The following is a 16,925-nucleotide window of genomic DNA, read 5'->3' on the forward strand; positions in this document are numbered from 1 at the left end:
CTGCACGATACACCGCCAGCCTGGCCATCAAGATGGCGGCCGCCTCTTGATCAAAGGAGGCGGCGATGGTCTGGATCTGAGTCTGAGCGTCCGCCCAGCTGCAAGTCACATGACATGAGCAGAAGGTGTGTGTGTGTGTGTGTGTGTGGTGTTGGGGGGTGGGGGGGCACGAGATAGAGACTTACTTCCTGGCGATTGTTGACACTCGGATGCGTCTTAGTCCTGACGAGTGTTGGTAGTGGGTGACAAACTGCAGAGCTCCACGACCTCCTTGGGGGATCGGTGCATTGTGCTGCAAGTGGAGCACATCTTCCTCATCTTATCTCATCTTATCTTATCTCAGCCCACCATCTTAGTACCTGATTGACCACCTCAAAGTACAGCGCCACGGTGGTGCTGGGGTCCAAGGCGCACATCTTCCATTGACAGCTTCCACCACAGCCGATCTCCTAGGAGGACATGACACCACACCACTGTGGGCTCAGGTCAAAGGTGAGAGGGACCACCTACGTTTTCAGAGACGCAGGGTCCTTTGGCGTGGAGGGACACGCAGGGTCCGATGGCACCGGACACTTTGATCTCTCTGGACGTCTGAAAGGCATCACAGTCTGGTGAAAGGCAGGCGGGCGCAGAGGAGGCGTGGCTTCTACCTTGACTTCCAGCGTGGCGCCGAAGGCCATCTTGAAGCAGCCCTGAACGTCTTTGGTGAAAACTCTTTGGAAGGTTTGTTTGAACAACGACGTGTTGAAGGAGTCAGCCATCACCATGTAGCCTCTACACACACACACACACACACACACACACACACACACACAATCTTGTTGTTCCTGGCTGTGTGTGTGTGTGTGTGTGTGTGTGTGTGTGTGTGTGTGTGTGTGTGTGTGTGTGTGTGTGTGTGTGTGTGTGTGTGTGTGTGTGTGTGTACCCTGTGTTGTTGGCGCAGCACTTCATCTCCAGAAGTCCAGTCTGGTCAAGTGCACACGCATAGATGTCCATCACATGACCGTTAGCAGATGCCCTGTTGGCCAACGCCTCGTAATGCTGACACAAAACATACATAGTGACATTAATTATGATTATAATAACACAAAACATACATGGTGTCATTAATTATGATTATAATAACACAAAACAGACCTGGTGTCATTAATTATGATTCTTAATAAGACAAAACATACATCATGTCATTAATTATGATATAAATAACACAAAACATACATCATGTCATTAATTATGATTCATAATAACACAAAACATACATCATGTCATTAATTATGATTCATAATAACACAAAACAGACCTGGTGTCATTAATTATGATTATATTAACACAAAACATACATTTTGTGTTATTAATTATAATTTTAATAACACAAAACATACATCATGTCATTAATTATGATTATAATAACACAAAACATACATCATGTCATTAATTATGATATAAATAACACAAAACATACATCATGTAATTAATTATTATTCATAATAACGAAAAACAGACCTAGTGTCATTAATTATGATTCATAATAACACAAAAAAGACCTGGTGTCATTAATTATGATTATAAAAACACAAAACATACATCATGTCATTAATTATAATAACATAAAACATACATCATGTCATGAATTATGACTATAACACAAACCATACATAATGTCATTAATTATGATTATTATAACACAAAACATACATCATGTCATTAATTATGGTTATAATAACACAAAACATACATCATGTCATTAATTATGATATAAATAACACAAAACATACATCATGTCATTAATTATGATTCATAATAACACAAAACATATATCATGTAATAAATTATGATTCATAATTACACAAAACAGACCTGGTGTCATTAAGTATAATTATAATAACACAAAACATACATCATGTCATTAATTATGATTATAATAACACAAACCATACACCATGTCATTAATTATGATTATAATAACACAAAACATACATCATGTCATTAATTATGATTATAATAACACAAAACATACATCATGTCATTATGATTCATAATAACACAAAACATACATCATGTCATTAATTATGATTCATAATAACACAAAACATACATCATGTCATTATGATTCATAATAACACAAAACATACATCATGTCAATAATTATGATTCATAATAACACAAAACATACATCATGTCAATAATTATGATTCATAATAACACAAAACATACATCATGTCATTAATTATGATTCATAATAACACAAACCAGACTTAGTGTCATTAATTATGATTATAATAACACAAAACATACATCATGTCATTAATTATGATTATAATAACACAAAACATACATCATGTCATTAATTATGATATAAATAACACAAAACATACATCATGTCATTAATTATGATTCATAATACAAAAAATACATTGTGACATTAATTATGATTCATAATAACACAAAACAGACCCGGTGTCATTAATTATGATTATAATAACACAAAACATACATCATGTCATTAATTATGATTCATAATAACACAAAACATACATTGTGTCATTAATTATGATTCATAATAACACAAAACATACATCATGTAATTAATTATGATTCATAGTAACACAAAACAGACCTGGTGTAATTAATTATGATATAAATAACACAAAACATACATCATGTCATTATGATTCATAATAACACAAAACATACATCATGTCATTAATTATGATTATAATAACACAAAACATACATTATGTCACTAATTATGATATAAATAACACAAAACATACATCATGTCATTAATTATGATTCATAATAACACAAAACATACATTGTGACATTAATTATGATTCATAATAACACAAAACAGACCCGGTGTCATTAATTATGATTATAACAACACAAAACATACATCATGTCATTAATTATGATTCATAATAACACAAAACATACATTGTGTCATTAATTATGATTCATAATAAGACAAAACATACATTGTGTCATTAATCATGATTCATAATAAGACAAAACATACATTGTGTCATTAATTATGATTCACAACAAGACATAACATAGATTGTGTCATTAATTTTGATTCATAATAAAACAAAACATACATGGTGTCAATAATTATTATTCATAATAAGACAAAACATACATTGTGTCATTAATTATGATTCATAATAACACAAAACAGACCTGGTGTCATTAATTATGTTTCATAATAAGACAAAACATACATTGTGTCATTAATTATGATTCATAACAACACAAAACTTACATTGTGTCATTAATTATGATTCATAATAAGACAAAACATACATCATGTCGTTAATTATCATTCATAGTAACACAAAACATACATGGTGTCATTAATTATGATTATAACACAAAACATACATTGCGTCATTAATTATGATTTATAATAACACAAAACATACATTGTGTCATTAATTATGATTCATAATAAGACGTAATATAGATTGTGTCATTAATTATGATTCATAATAACACAAAACATACATGGTGTCATTAATTATGTTTCATAATAAGACAAAACATACATTGTGTCATTAATTATGATTCATAATAAGACAAAACATACATTGTGTCATGAATTATGATTCATAATAACACAAAACATACACGGTGTCATTAATTATGATTCATAATTAGTGTTGGGTTAGTTACTGAAAACCAGTAACTAGTTAGTTACTAATTACTTTATTTCAAAAGTAACTCAGTTACTAACTCAGTTACTTACACCAAAAAGTAATGCGTTACTGTGAAAAGTAACTATTTAGTTACTTATTTTTATTTTATTTTTTTTAAGGCTCCCATTAATGCCCTTTTAGCCTTTATTTCAGTACTGTTATTGCACTGGAGAATAATACAATCTGTTGATCAACTTGACATGCATTTGCATCACTGAACTCTGCTAAGCAATTCGGTCTACATACAACACACAAAGACAAAGATATGTTTCAAAGGGCCAATTGATTTTGGGCCAGAACAAATTGACAAAACTATTTTAAATAGCTGCAACATAACATACATAAGTAACAAACCGCATAATAACATGTCACAACATAGCTGTAAACCTGGCTTCACCCAAGGAAGGCACACATGACATGATTATATGTCATGTCACTATATACAGCACACATACTGCTATACACACGCCTAACCAGGCGTTTTTTTTCTCTCAAGGAATTCTGAAATAAAATCATGTCTTCAGTGTAGCCCAGAACACTCTACGCATTTCCCCAGTTTTAGTTTAGAGAAAAGGAAAGATTGGCCTGGCCCACTAGGATCCCTCTTTATGTTTGTGAACTTTATAGTCTATACATTTAGAGTTATGTGATTATCAAACACTCTAGAAGTCTAGAATGAAAGAGTATATAAGAGAATTGAGCCCTGCGATGAGGTGGCGACTTGTCCAGGGTGTACCCCGCCTTCCGCCCGATTGTAGCTGAGATAGGCTCCAGCACCCCCCGCAACCCCGAAGGGAATAAGCGGTAGAAAATGGATGGATGGATATAAGAGAATTGACAGAGTGTGTACCTTCAGTAATTAATAATGAGCAGAGGCAGAGTTTGGAGTGTCTTCTTTAGCTTGCTTTCCATTTTTATGTACTCACTGTCCACTGTGTCCAGGAACTTGGAAAATGTTTTTGTGCCATTTGCCCTTTGACACCCGCTATCATGCTAATTAGCTGCCTGAAAGAGGGTGACTCCACTGTAGAAATAGCCTGCATGTCTTCTAGCACATACTAATAATGGCTCTATCAATGTTGTCCTGGCTAGCAGTCCCTCCGTTAAAATCCTAAGGTGAAGTGTGTCTCTCTTTACTAGCTTTGTTGAAGCATGTTGCTTTTGTAACTGTTTCAGCAGATTTGAATTGCTGTTTTGGGCAGTAGATGGGATCTTTGATCCAAGACACAACTTACATTTAACTAAAATGTTATTTTCTTTGTGCTCAACAAAAGAAAAGTAGTAAGAATATCTCCATGTTAAGAAACTCGGCTTCGACTCCGCCATGATGTCTTGTTAGTAAACACAGACACACACCCCGCCCCCCACACACACTCACACACAGCGCGCCTCTGCTCTTCCTTGTGAGACAGGAAGAATCAGAAGGACGACACTGCAACTCTCCAATAAAACACACTCAGATCTTCTCAGTTTCTAGCCGATACTATATAAAAAATAACGTAAAATAGTAACGCATCATGTGGTAATGGTAACTGAGTTACTGAATATAAGAAAATAACGCGTTAGACTACTAGTTACGGCTGAAAATAATGACGTTACAGTAACGCGTTACTTTGTAGCGCGTTAGTCCCAACACTGTTCATAATAACACAAAAAATACATGGTGTCATTATGATTCATAATAAGACAAAACATAGATTGTGTCATTAATTATGATTCATAATAAGACAAAACATGCATCATGTCATTAATTATGATTCATAATAACACAAAACATACATGGTGTCATTAATTATGATTATAACACAAAACATACGTTGTGTCATTAATTATGATTTAAAATAACACAAAACATACATCGTGTCATTATTGTTCATAATAAGACAAAACATACATCGTGACATTAATTATGATTATAATAACACAAATTATACATCATGTCATTAATTATGATTATAATCAGACAAAACATACATTGTGTCATTAATTATGATTAATAATAACACAAAACATACATTGTGTCATTAATCATGATTCATAATAAGACAAAACATACATTGTGTCAATAATTATGATTCATAATAAGGCATAACATATATTGTGTCAATTATGATTCATAATAAGACAAAACATACATGTGTCAATAATTATTATTCATAATAAGACAAAACAGGAAGTGAATGAGGAAGTTACCTTGGAGGCCTTCTTCATGAACTTGGCATTATCTTTTTCGATGTCATGCCAAGACCTGATGGGTGTCTTCAGATCGTCCCCCACCACCATGCCGGGACCCTGCGTGGCCGGACCCCCGACGAAGGTCATGATGCGAGCACCCGTGTTGGGAAAGGCGCACTAAAGGGAGGAGCCAAGGGAAGGTAGCATGTGACAAGATAACCACGCTCCTAAACCAGTCTACCTCCAGCAGGCCCACAGCGATGGACATGGCCACGCCCAGCGAGCGCAGAGGACGCCTGCCCTGGACCACGGGCCAACAGTCTCTCTGAACATCCCCCAGAAGGTCTGTCAGGTTCATGTCCACTTTTTGGAGCGGCTGCAGGAATCTAAAAATAGTACTTCTTTTAACATATAGTCAAATGTTTATATATAAACATATGATCAACTTCTATTATATATAAACATATAATCAACTAATTTATATATGAACATATGATCACCTATTTTATATATAAACATATGATCAACTATTTTATATATAAACATATAATCAACTATTTTATAAATAAACATATGATCAACTATTTTTATATATAAACATATAATCAACTGTTTTATATATAAAAATATAATCAACTCATTTATATATAAACATATAATCAACTATTTTATATATAAACATATGATCAATTAATTAATATGCAAACTTATGATCAATAATTTATATATGAACATATAATCAACTATATTTATATAAAGTATACATAGACTTGTAAAGAACATAATGTCATGGCTGTCTTAAGTTTCCAATCATTTCTACAACTCTTATTGTTTTGTGTTAGAGTGATTAGAGCACATACTTGTTGGTCACAAAAAACATTCATGAAGTTTGCTTCTTTTATGAATTCATTATGGGTCTACTGAAAATGTGACCACATCTGCTGGGTCAAAAGTATACATACTGTATATACAATGTTAATATTTGCTTACATGTCCCTTGGCAAGTTTCACTGCAATAAGGCGCTTTTGGTAGCCATCCACAAGCTTCTGCTTGAATTTTTGACCACTCCTCTTGATAAAATTGGTGCAGTTCAGCTAAATGTGTTGCTTTTCTGACATGGACTTGTTTCTTCAGCATTGTCCACATGTTTAAGTCAGGACTTTGGGAAGGCCATTCTAAAACCTTCATTCTAGCCTGATTTAGCCATTCCTTTACCACTTTTGACGTGTGTTTGGGGTCATTGTCCTGTTGGAACACCCAACTGTGCCTAACACCCAACCTCCGGGCTGATGATTTTAGCTTGTCCTGAAGAATTTGGAGGTAATCCTCCTTTTTCATTGTCCCATTTAAAGCACCAGTTCCATTGGCAGCAAAACAGGCCCAGAACATAATACTACCACCACCATGATTGACGGTAGGAATGGTGTTCCTGGGATTAAAGGCCTCACTTTTTCTCCTCCAAACATATTGCTGGGTATTGTGGCCAAACAGCTCCATTTTTGTTTCATCTGACCACAGAACTTTCCTCCAGAAGGTCTTATCTTTGTCCATGTGTTCAGCAGCAAACTTTAGACGAGCCTTAAGGTGTGGCTTCTGGAGCAAGGGCTTCCTTCTTGCATGGTAGCCTCTCAGTCCATGGCGATGCTTGACTGTGGACACTGACACCTGTGTTCCAGCAGCTTCCAGTTCATTGCAGACCTGCTTTTTGGTGGTTCTCGGTTGACTCTTGATCATCCTGACCAATTTTCTCTCAGCAGCAGGTGATAGCTTGCGTTTTCTTCCTGATCGTGGCAGTGACAAAACTGTGCCACGCACTTTAGACTTACGAACAATTGTCTGCACAGTTGCTCTTGGGACCTTAAGCTGCTTTGAAATGGCTCCAAGTGACTTTCCTGACTTGTTCAAGTCAATGATTCATTTTTTCAGATCTGTGCTGAGTTCCTTTGACTTTCCCATTGTGGCGTTGGTAACCGAGTCTAATGACTGCATCACATGAGCCCTATTTAAATGGGCTCAGAGAAGTCAACAATCATAATCACTCACATGAAGTTAAGAGGCCATGCCATGAAGCTCATTTGGTTTGATTGTAACTTTTCTACATCAGCAAAATTGATCATGTATGTTGCTGTATGACCCAGCAGATTTGTTCACATTTTCAGTAGACCCATAATAAATTCATAAAAGAAGCAAACTTCATGAATGTTTTTTGTGACCAACAAGTATGTGCTCCAATCACTCTATCACAAACAAATAAGAGTTGTAGAAATGATTGGAAACTCAAGACACCCATGACATTATGTTTTTTACAAGTGTATGTACACTTTTGACCACGACTGTACAAACCATCCATCCATTTTCTACCGCTTGTCCCTTTTGGGGCCGCGGGGGGTGCTGGAGCCTATCTCAGCTGCATTCGAGCGGAAGGCGGGGTATATATATAAACATATGATCAACTATTTTATATATAAACATATGATCAACTAATTTATATATAAACATATGATCAATTAATTTATATATGAACATATAATCAACGAATGTATATATAAACATACAGTATAATCAACTATTTTATATATAAAAATATGATAAATTAATTTATGTATAAACATATAATCAACTAATTTATATACAAACATAATCAATTATATATAAACATATGATCAACTAATTTATATATAAACATATGATCAACTATTTTATATATAAACATATGATCAATTAATTTAGGTATGAACCTTTAGTCAACTAATTTATATATAAACATATGATCAATTAATAAATATATGAACCTTTAGTCAACTAATTTATATATAGACATATGATCAAGTAATTTATATATAAACATATGATCAATTAATTATATACAAATATATGATCAACTAATTTATATACAAACATAATCAACTAATTTATATTCAAACATATAATCAAATAATTTATATATAAACATAAGATCAATTATTTAAAATATAAAAATATAATCAACTATTTATATATAAACATATGATCAACTAATTTATATTTAAACTAATGATCAACTATTTTATATATAAACACATAATCAACTAATTTATATATAAACACATAATCAACTAATTTATATATAAACATACATCAACTAATTTATATATAAACATATATCAACTAATTTATATATATAGACATATAATCAACTATTTATATATAAACATATAATCAACTATTTGTATATAAACACATAATCAACTAATTTATATATAAACATCTATCAACTAATTTAGATATAAACATATAATCAACTATTTATATATAAACATGTAATCAACTATTTATATATAAACATATGATCAACTAATTTATATATAAATATATCATCAACTAATTTATATGCAAACATAATCAACGTATTTATATACAAACATATGATCAATTATTTTATATACAAAAATATGATCAATTATTTTATATATAAACATAATCAACTATTTATATATAAACATATATCCACTAAATTATATATAAACATATCAACTAATTTATATACAAACATCTATCAAGTAATTTATATATAAACATAAAATCAACTATTTTATACATAAACCTTTAGTCAACTATTTGTATATAAAGTTGTATACCGGTATAAAGATAGAGTCCACTACACAAAGATTGATATAGTGTCACCTGTTGGACTGCGGCTGTTGGGCAGGTTGAGGTCCTCGTCCCTGAGACGCCACGGCTTTGCTCAGACCCAGAAACTCCTGCACCGTTACCCACAATTCATAGCACATGCACAACATTCACCATTAGCATCTGTAGCAAGATGTACATACGCCACATATTCTTCTATTATATTGCTAAATTTACATTTATACAGTAATACAGTACAAGACATGATATACTGCTATATATTATATACATATGTAATACAGTACAATACATGATATATAGGTATACTACTATATATTATTTACATATAATACAGTGTAAGACATGATATACTGCTATATAATGTATATACTGTACATATATAATACACGTGATATATATGTAAACTACTATATATTATATACATATATAATACACTGTAAGACATTATATACTGCTATATATTATATACATATATAATACAGTGTAAGACATGATATACTGCTATATATTATATACATATATAATACAGTGTAAGACATGATATATAGGTATACTACTATATATTATATACCAGTGACGTGCAGTCAGGAGAGGCAGGTGAGGCGGGGCCTCACCTGCCATGGAAAGAAAAAAAATGCAAAAAGAAAAAAAAAATTTAAATTGTTATATGTATCCAGTGATTATACTACAAAGTTCTTTTCCATTTAACTTCACCAGTTTTAGATTATTTCTATTCAAAATCGCTGAATTTTCACATTTGCCGTTCAAATACTAAGAAGAGACTTGCGGTGATCAGCAGCCAGTTGAGCCTCACCATGGATTGCGCAATGACTCGGCTAACTGCTGGCCTGCTGTGCAGTGAGACCGTATTGCTATATGAATTATATTATACATTTCCATAGTTTAGTTAGCTGAGGTATATAATGTACAGTGTATTTTGTCAACAACTGTATGTGTGTAACGTATTTCTTGTGCTGAGCAATCATAAAACGGCTGCGAAGACGCACTGGCTGAGGCTCGCAGTAATCCCGCCTCATGGTGGTAGAGGGCGCTAGTGATCCCAGCGATCATTTTTGCGACGACTCGGCTTCAGAATAAGTGACAACAAGCAGCAACAGTTAGCGATCGTTTATTTTTTCCTCTCACCTGGACTTTTAACATGGAGGATTACATATCTAAAATAAAACAGTTTTCTAAACTGGACTTTCAGTCAAAGCAGGAGGTAATAATTAAAGAGAAGATCTCCATCGAGACAGAGAGACTTTTAAAACTGAAGAAAGATAAGGAAGACTTCTAAAAACAAGTTATCGATGCTTTTGTTCAGAAGGAGCGGCGCATGGACTTCATTTATAAGTAAAGGTAAGACCATAATAACATTTTTTTTATTAAATGTGCTTTTTTGTGTGCTACAGTTTGTATGTGTAAAGTTAAAGTTAAGTTAAAGTACCAATGGTTGTCACACACACACACTAGGTGTGGTGAAATTTGTCCTCTGCATTTGACCCATCCCCTTGATCACCCCCTGGGAGGTGAGGGGAGCAGTGGGCAGCAGCGGCGCCGCGCCTGGGAATCATTTTTGGTGATTTAACCCCCAATTCCAACCCTTGATGCTGAGTGCCACGCAGGGAAGATTGCTGGTATGAGCTTTTAAACATAACCCGTTAACTGCTGCCAATCAAATGGTGAATAAGATACTCTTTAGGGTTCATATGTTTGTAAATCTGACTGTGATGAAGTCAGTGCCTCACCAGCCATGAACCTCACCGCACGTCACTGTTATATACATATATAATACAGTACAATACATGAAATATAGGTATACTACTATATATTATATACAGTACATATATAATACAGTACAATACATGATATATAGGTATACTACTATATATTATATATGTATATAATACAGTGTAAGACATGATATATACTGTAGGTATACTACTATATATTATATACATATATAATACAGTACAATACATGATATATTGGTATACTACTATATATTATATACATATATAATACAGTGTAAGACATGATGTATAGGTATACTACTATGTTATATACATATATAATACAGTGCAAGACATGACATACTGCTATATATTATATACATATATAATACAGTACAAGACATGATATACTGCTATATATTATATACATATATAATACAGTGTAAGACATGATACAGTATATAGTAGGGATGTCCCGATCCGATATTTGGATCGGATCGGCCGCCGATATTTGCCAAAAAATGCGTATCGGCAACGCATGGGAAAATGCCGATCCAGATCCAGTTTAAAAAGAAAACTCCGGTCCGTGTTTTCCAACGCACCGATTTAAATAATACGTTCCACTTTTCTGCTGCTCCCTAATTTCCGTTCTGCATTTTCCAGCACACCTTCAACACATCCACAGGTCTGTGGATTCTCACGCAGTTGCTTTTAGCTGCTGGCATTACACGACAGGCTCTTCTCACTCTTTTCTGTCTCTCCCTCTCACAGACAGCAAGCGCACCTTCTTACACACGTCACATACTGTCACGTCATACGTCACATACATATACGTCCTCTCCCAGCAGAGAGGTAGCAGCATGGCTAACGTTAGCTGTGATGCTAGCGCAGCCGTGTGACCAACGTTCCCTCTCGGGCAGTGGTTCTCAACCTTTTTTCAGTGATGTACCCCCTGTGAACATTTTTTTAAATTCAAGTACCCCCTAATCAGAGCAAAGCATTTTTGGTTGAAAAAAAGAGATAAAGAAGTAAAATACAGCACTATGTCATCAGTTTCTGATTTATTAAATTGTATAACAGTGCAAAATATTGCTCATTTGTAGTGGTCTTTCTTGAACTATTTGGAAAAAAAGATATAAAATAACTAAAAACTTGTTGAAAAATAAACAAGTGATTCAATTATAAATAAAGATTTCTAAACATAGAAGTAATCATCAACTTAAAGTGCCCTCTTTGGGGATTGTAATAGAGATCCATCTGGATTCATGAACTTAATTCTAAACATTTCTTCACAAAAAAAGAAATCTTTAACATCAATATTTATGGAACATGTCCACAAAAAATCTAGCTGTCAACACTGAATATTGAATTGTTGCATTTCTTTTCACAGTTCTTTTTGAGAGACATTTTAGTGAGAAACCTGAGCTTGTGCTTCACTGAGTTTATGAACTTACATTCATATTTTGTTGAAGTATTATTCAATAAATATATTTATAAAGGATTTTTGAATTGTTGCTATTTTTAGAATATTTAAAAAAAATCTCACGTACCCCTTGGCATACCTTCAAGTACCCCCAGGGGTACGCGTACCCCCATTTGAGAACCACTGCTCTAAGGTGCGCGCCTGTGCAATTGCGCACTGCTCAAGCGTCCTCTGCGCATAGCAATTATATGCCACGCACAAAATCAAATAAAAAAATAAGCGCATAACAATTTTCGACACACGGACACGACAGAGAAAACAGTTTTCGTCATCATTGTTCAAATATTGTAACGTCTGTCGAGACGCTTATCTCCATTCAGTGCCACACGTCCACACCATCAAAATGCCGAGACAAACATTTCCAGATCAACACCGTATGAAAAAATTTGTAATTTTTTAGTTGTGATTTCCTTCTCTGCATGAAAGTTTAAAAGTAGCATATATTAATGCAGTATGAAGAAGAATGTTTTAATGTAGACATGCAAGCCTTGAAAGAAAATTTTGAAAATCAAGACTACATTTCCTGCAAATGGGTGCATTTCTACCCTATATTTTAACTTTAGATTTATTCTCATATCAAACTCTTTTGGCTGTCTTTTTGACACTTACATCCGGCGCCCCCCCCTCCACACCCCGGTTTATAAATAATATAAATAATTCAATGAGATTATCTTGTGTGATGACTGTATTATGATGATAGTATATATCTGATAGTATATATCTGTATCACGAATCAATTTAAGTGGACCCCGACTTTAACAAGTTGAAAAACTTATTCGGGTGTTACCATTTAGTGGTCAATTGTACGGAATATGTACTTCACTGTGCAACCTAATAATAAAAGTCTCAATCAATCAATCAAAACACATAGAATCATCATACTACTGTGATTATATGCATCAAGTGTTCATTCAAGGCTAAGGCAAAATATCGAGATATATATCGTGTATCTCAATATGGCCTTAAAATATCGCAATATTAAAAAAAGGCCATATCGCCCAGCCCTAGTTCAATGATGCCATTTCTGTTTGTCATGTATAATTGTGTCTATTTTGTGTTTATCCTTGAATAAACAGGTCGGTTTCTTGTTACCAACCATTGTGTATTATTCAAACTCCCCTAATTCAGCTGGCTAGTTGTTATCAAGTGTACTAAAACCCTTTTCAACATGATTCTGACAACTAAGTAGGCTAAATAACTTTAAACTTTAATACATGCTCGGATAGGCCAGCATCGGTCAGTATCGGTATTGGTCAGTATCGGTATCGGATCGGAAGTGCAAAAACAATATCGGTATCGGATCGAAAGTGCAAAAACCTGGATCGGAAGTGCAAAAACCTGGATCGGGACATCCCTAGTATATAGGTATACTACTATATATTATATACATATATAATACAGTACAAGACATGATATATAGGTACACTACTATATATTAATTACATATATAATACAGTACAAGACATGATATACTGCTATATATTATATACATATATAATACAGTACAAGACATGATATACTGCTATATATTATATACATATATAATACAGTGTAAGACATGATATATAGGTATACTGCTATTTATTATATACATGTATAATACAGTGTAAGACATGATATATAGGTATACTACTATGTTATATACATGTATAATACAGTGCAAGACATGATATATACGTATACTACTATATGTTATATACATATATAATACAGTACAATACATGATATATAGGTATACTACTATATATTATATATATATATATAATACAGTACAAGACATGATATATATGTATACTACTATATATTATATACATATATAATACAGTACAAAATCTATAGGTATACTACTATATATTATATACATATATAATACAGTACAAGACGTGATATATAGGTATCCTACTATATATTATATACATATATAATACAGTACAATACAAGATAAATAGGTACACTACTATATATTATATATATATAATACAGTACAAGATCTATAGGTATACTACTATATATTATATACATATATAATACAGTGCAAGATTTATAGATATACTACTATATATATATATATATATATATATATATATATATATATATATATATACATATATATATATATATATATATATATATATATACATACATACACACACACACCGGTATATACATAATATAGTAGTATACCTGTATTATATATACAATACATAGTAGTATACCTATAGATCTTGTACTGTATTTTATAAATACACACACACATATACATATATATATATATATATATATATATATATATATATATATATATATATATACATACATACACACAGTACAAGATCTATAGGTATACTATATATATATATATAGTATACCTATAGATCTTGTACTGTATGTATATATATATATATATATATAAAATAGTATACATATATATATACATATATACTATACATATATAGTACAGTATATATATATATATATATATATATATATATATATAAACACACATATATATAGTAGTATACCTATAGATATATATATATATATATATATATATATATATATATATATATATATATATATATATATACACACACAGTACAAGATCTATAGGTATACTACTATATACATGTATATGTGACACATTCAATCAGGAAGTAGGTCAGAGTAGAGGAATCCCTTGTTAGCAGCTGTTAATTGCTATGAAGGACTTATTTATCATCTCACTTCAGCTCCCTGAGGCTGAGCCAATCAGAAGCCACTATACTGAGGTGGAGTCGTACCTGCAGCTGTTTGGCGCTCAGGTCTTTGGTGCCTTTGAAGACGTAGCTCTTGGATACGCCCTCACAGCCCAGCTCGTGCACGTGGACGATGCGGCCCAAGGTGATGAGGCCGACCAGGGCCGTGGGCGGCAGGAGGGACAAGGACATCTGCAGGGACTCCTTCAAGGCCTGCAGGTCCTCGTCGTCCATGCAGGTGTCCACCACGTAGAGGAAGACCAGCGGCATGAGCGGGCCGCGCTGAGGACCCACACGCAGACTCAGTGGGGGCACCACAGCATGCTTGTGGGAGCAGGCAACTCACCTGGACCACGTACTCGATGGTGGAGAACTGAGGAAGCAGCTCGGCCGGTTGGTTGACTTCTGAGATACCGGAGTAGGACGGCGGTAACTGAAAGGGAAGGGGCACGGAGAGCGCGGGTCAAGCGGATGGTGGCCACCGGCGCCAGCTGGCATCTCCTACCTGGTTCCTCTGGTAGCAGAAGTTACACGCCCACAGCTTGGCCCGGTAGTCCACCTGGCTGCAACACAGGTGAGGGAGTGATCACGTGACCCCACACTTGCCCTGTGCGCGCGCACGCTGGCCTACCAGAGCGGGTTGAGCACGGCGCGGCAGGTGGCGCGGCTGCACATAACCGGTTCGTACTGGATGGGCGGCAGGTCCGGGCGCTCCTTGAGCGGCGTGAAGAGAGCCGCCACCGGAACCACCATGCGGGTGGCCTCCAGGCGGCTGGACGGCCACACGTTCCAGCTGAAGCGCACGCCGTCGCGCTCCTCGTTTTGCGCCATGTACTCTGCAAACGTTGCCATGGCAACGCTGGGACGCACAGACACATGGGCTCAGTGACGTCATAGTTGTGTATATATATATATATATATATATATATACATACATATATATATATATATATATATATATATACACACTTCATACACGTTGCCTCATGTTCCCTTCAACAAGCACTTCAGCAAAACTTAACTGACGAACAAAGTTGACCAAGTCAAACAGGCGAGCTAACTAGCAGCTAGCGGCAAACCATAAAGACCAGCCGCGTCCTATCTAGCGGCTAGCGGGGCTCACCATGAAGACCAGCAGCGTACTCACCAGCCGCTGTGTCCTCTCCAAGGTGTGCGTGCGAAATGAAGGCTCGAATGCGGCTGAAAAGGAGCCAAAGTGCTGAGAAGAAGAAGTGCTTGATGTGCTGCTGCCAAGCAGGCAAAACAAGATGGCGGCGGTGCCACGTCAAAGCACAGATAGCACAGCAAGACGACGTCTCACTCGCAACTCTAATCTCCATCCACTTTGGTATCTCATCAAACTAATCATTCCAAGTTCATCCAAGTCACATGACTCCATCATGACTGGCAGGTCAGAGTGACACATCTTCTTTGTACAAAGATCGTTCATCATCTCTGACAGCTGAGAGA

General features: G+C 34.6%; 1 protein-coding gene across 3 annotated transcripts in view; it reads right to left on the minus strand.

Moving 5' to 3' along the window:
* The window catches only part of sec23a (Sec23 homolog A, coat complex II component), a 30,415-nt gene extending 13,693 nt beyond the window's left edge, over positions 1-16,722 (minus strand). For all 3 annotated transcript variants that reach the window (XR_012051149.1, XM_061981711.2, XM_061981710.2), the window contains exons 1-14: positions 16,603-16,722; positions 16,087-16,314; positions 15,961-16,018; positions 15,802-15,888; positions 15,501-15,737; positions 9,538-9,614; positions 6,115-6,259; positions 5,892-6,050; positions 926-1,041; positions 651-774; positions 511-591; positions 360-449; positions 186-292; positions 1-98 (exon numbers count right to left, since the gene is read on the minus strand). The exon at positions 1-98 is cut by the window's left edge and continues 56 nt beyond it. Coding sequence is in view for 2 of the 3 variants with exons in the window: in XM_061981711.2 (XP_061837695.1) it covers positions 1-98; positions 186-292; positions 360-449; positions 511-591; positions 651-774; positions 926-1,041; positions 5,892-6,050; positions 6,115-6,259; positions 9,538-9,614; positions 15,501-15,737; positions 15,802-15,888; positions 15,961-16,018; positions 16,087-16,307 (1,600 nt within the window). In the remaining variant the exon portion in view is untranslated. The remainder of the gene's footprint in view (positions 99-185; positions 293-359; positions 450-510; positions 592-650; positions 775-925; positions 1,042-5,891; positions 6,051-6,114; positions 6,260-9,537; positions 9,615-15,500; positions 15,738-15,801; positions 15,889-15,960; positions 16,019-16,086; positions 16,315-16,602) is intronic.
* Positions 16,723-16,925: the final 203 nt, after the last annotated feature.

The sequence above is a fragment of the Nerophis lumbriciformis genome, linkage group LG24 (assembly GCF_033978685.3).
Source record: "Nerophis lumbriciformis linkage group LG24, RoL_Nlum_v2.1, whole genome shotgun sequence".
In the NCBI taxonomy this organism is placed as follows: Eukaryota; Metazoa; Chordata; class Actinopteri; order Syngnathiformes; family Syngnathidae; genus Nerophis; species Nerophis lumbriciformis.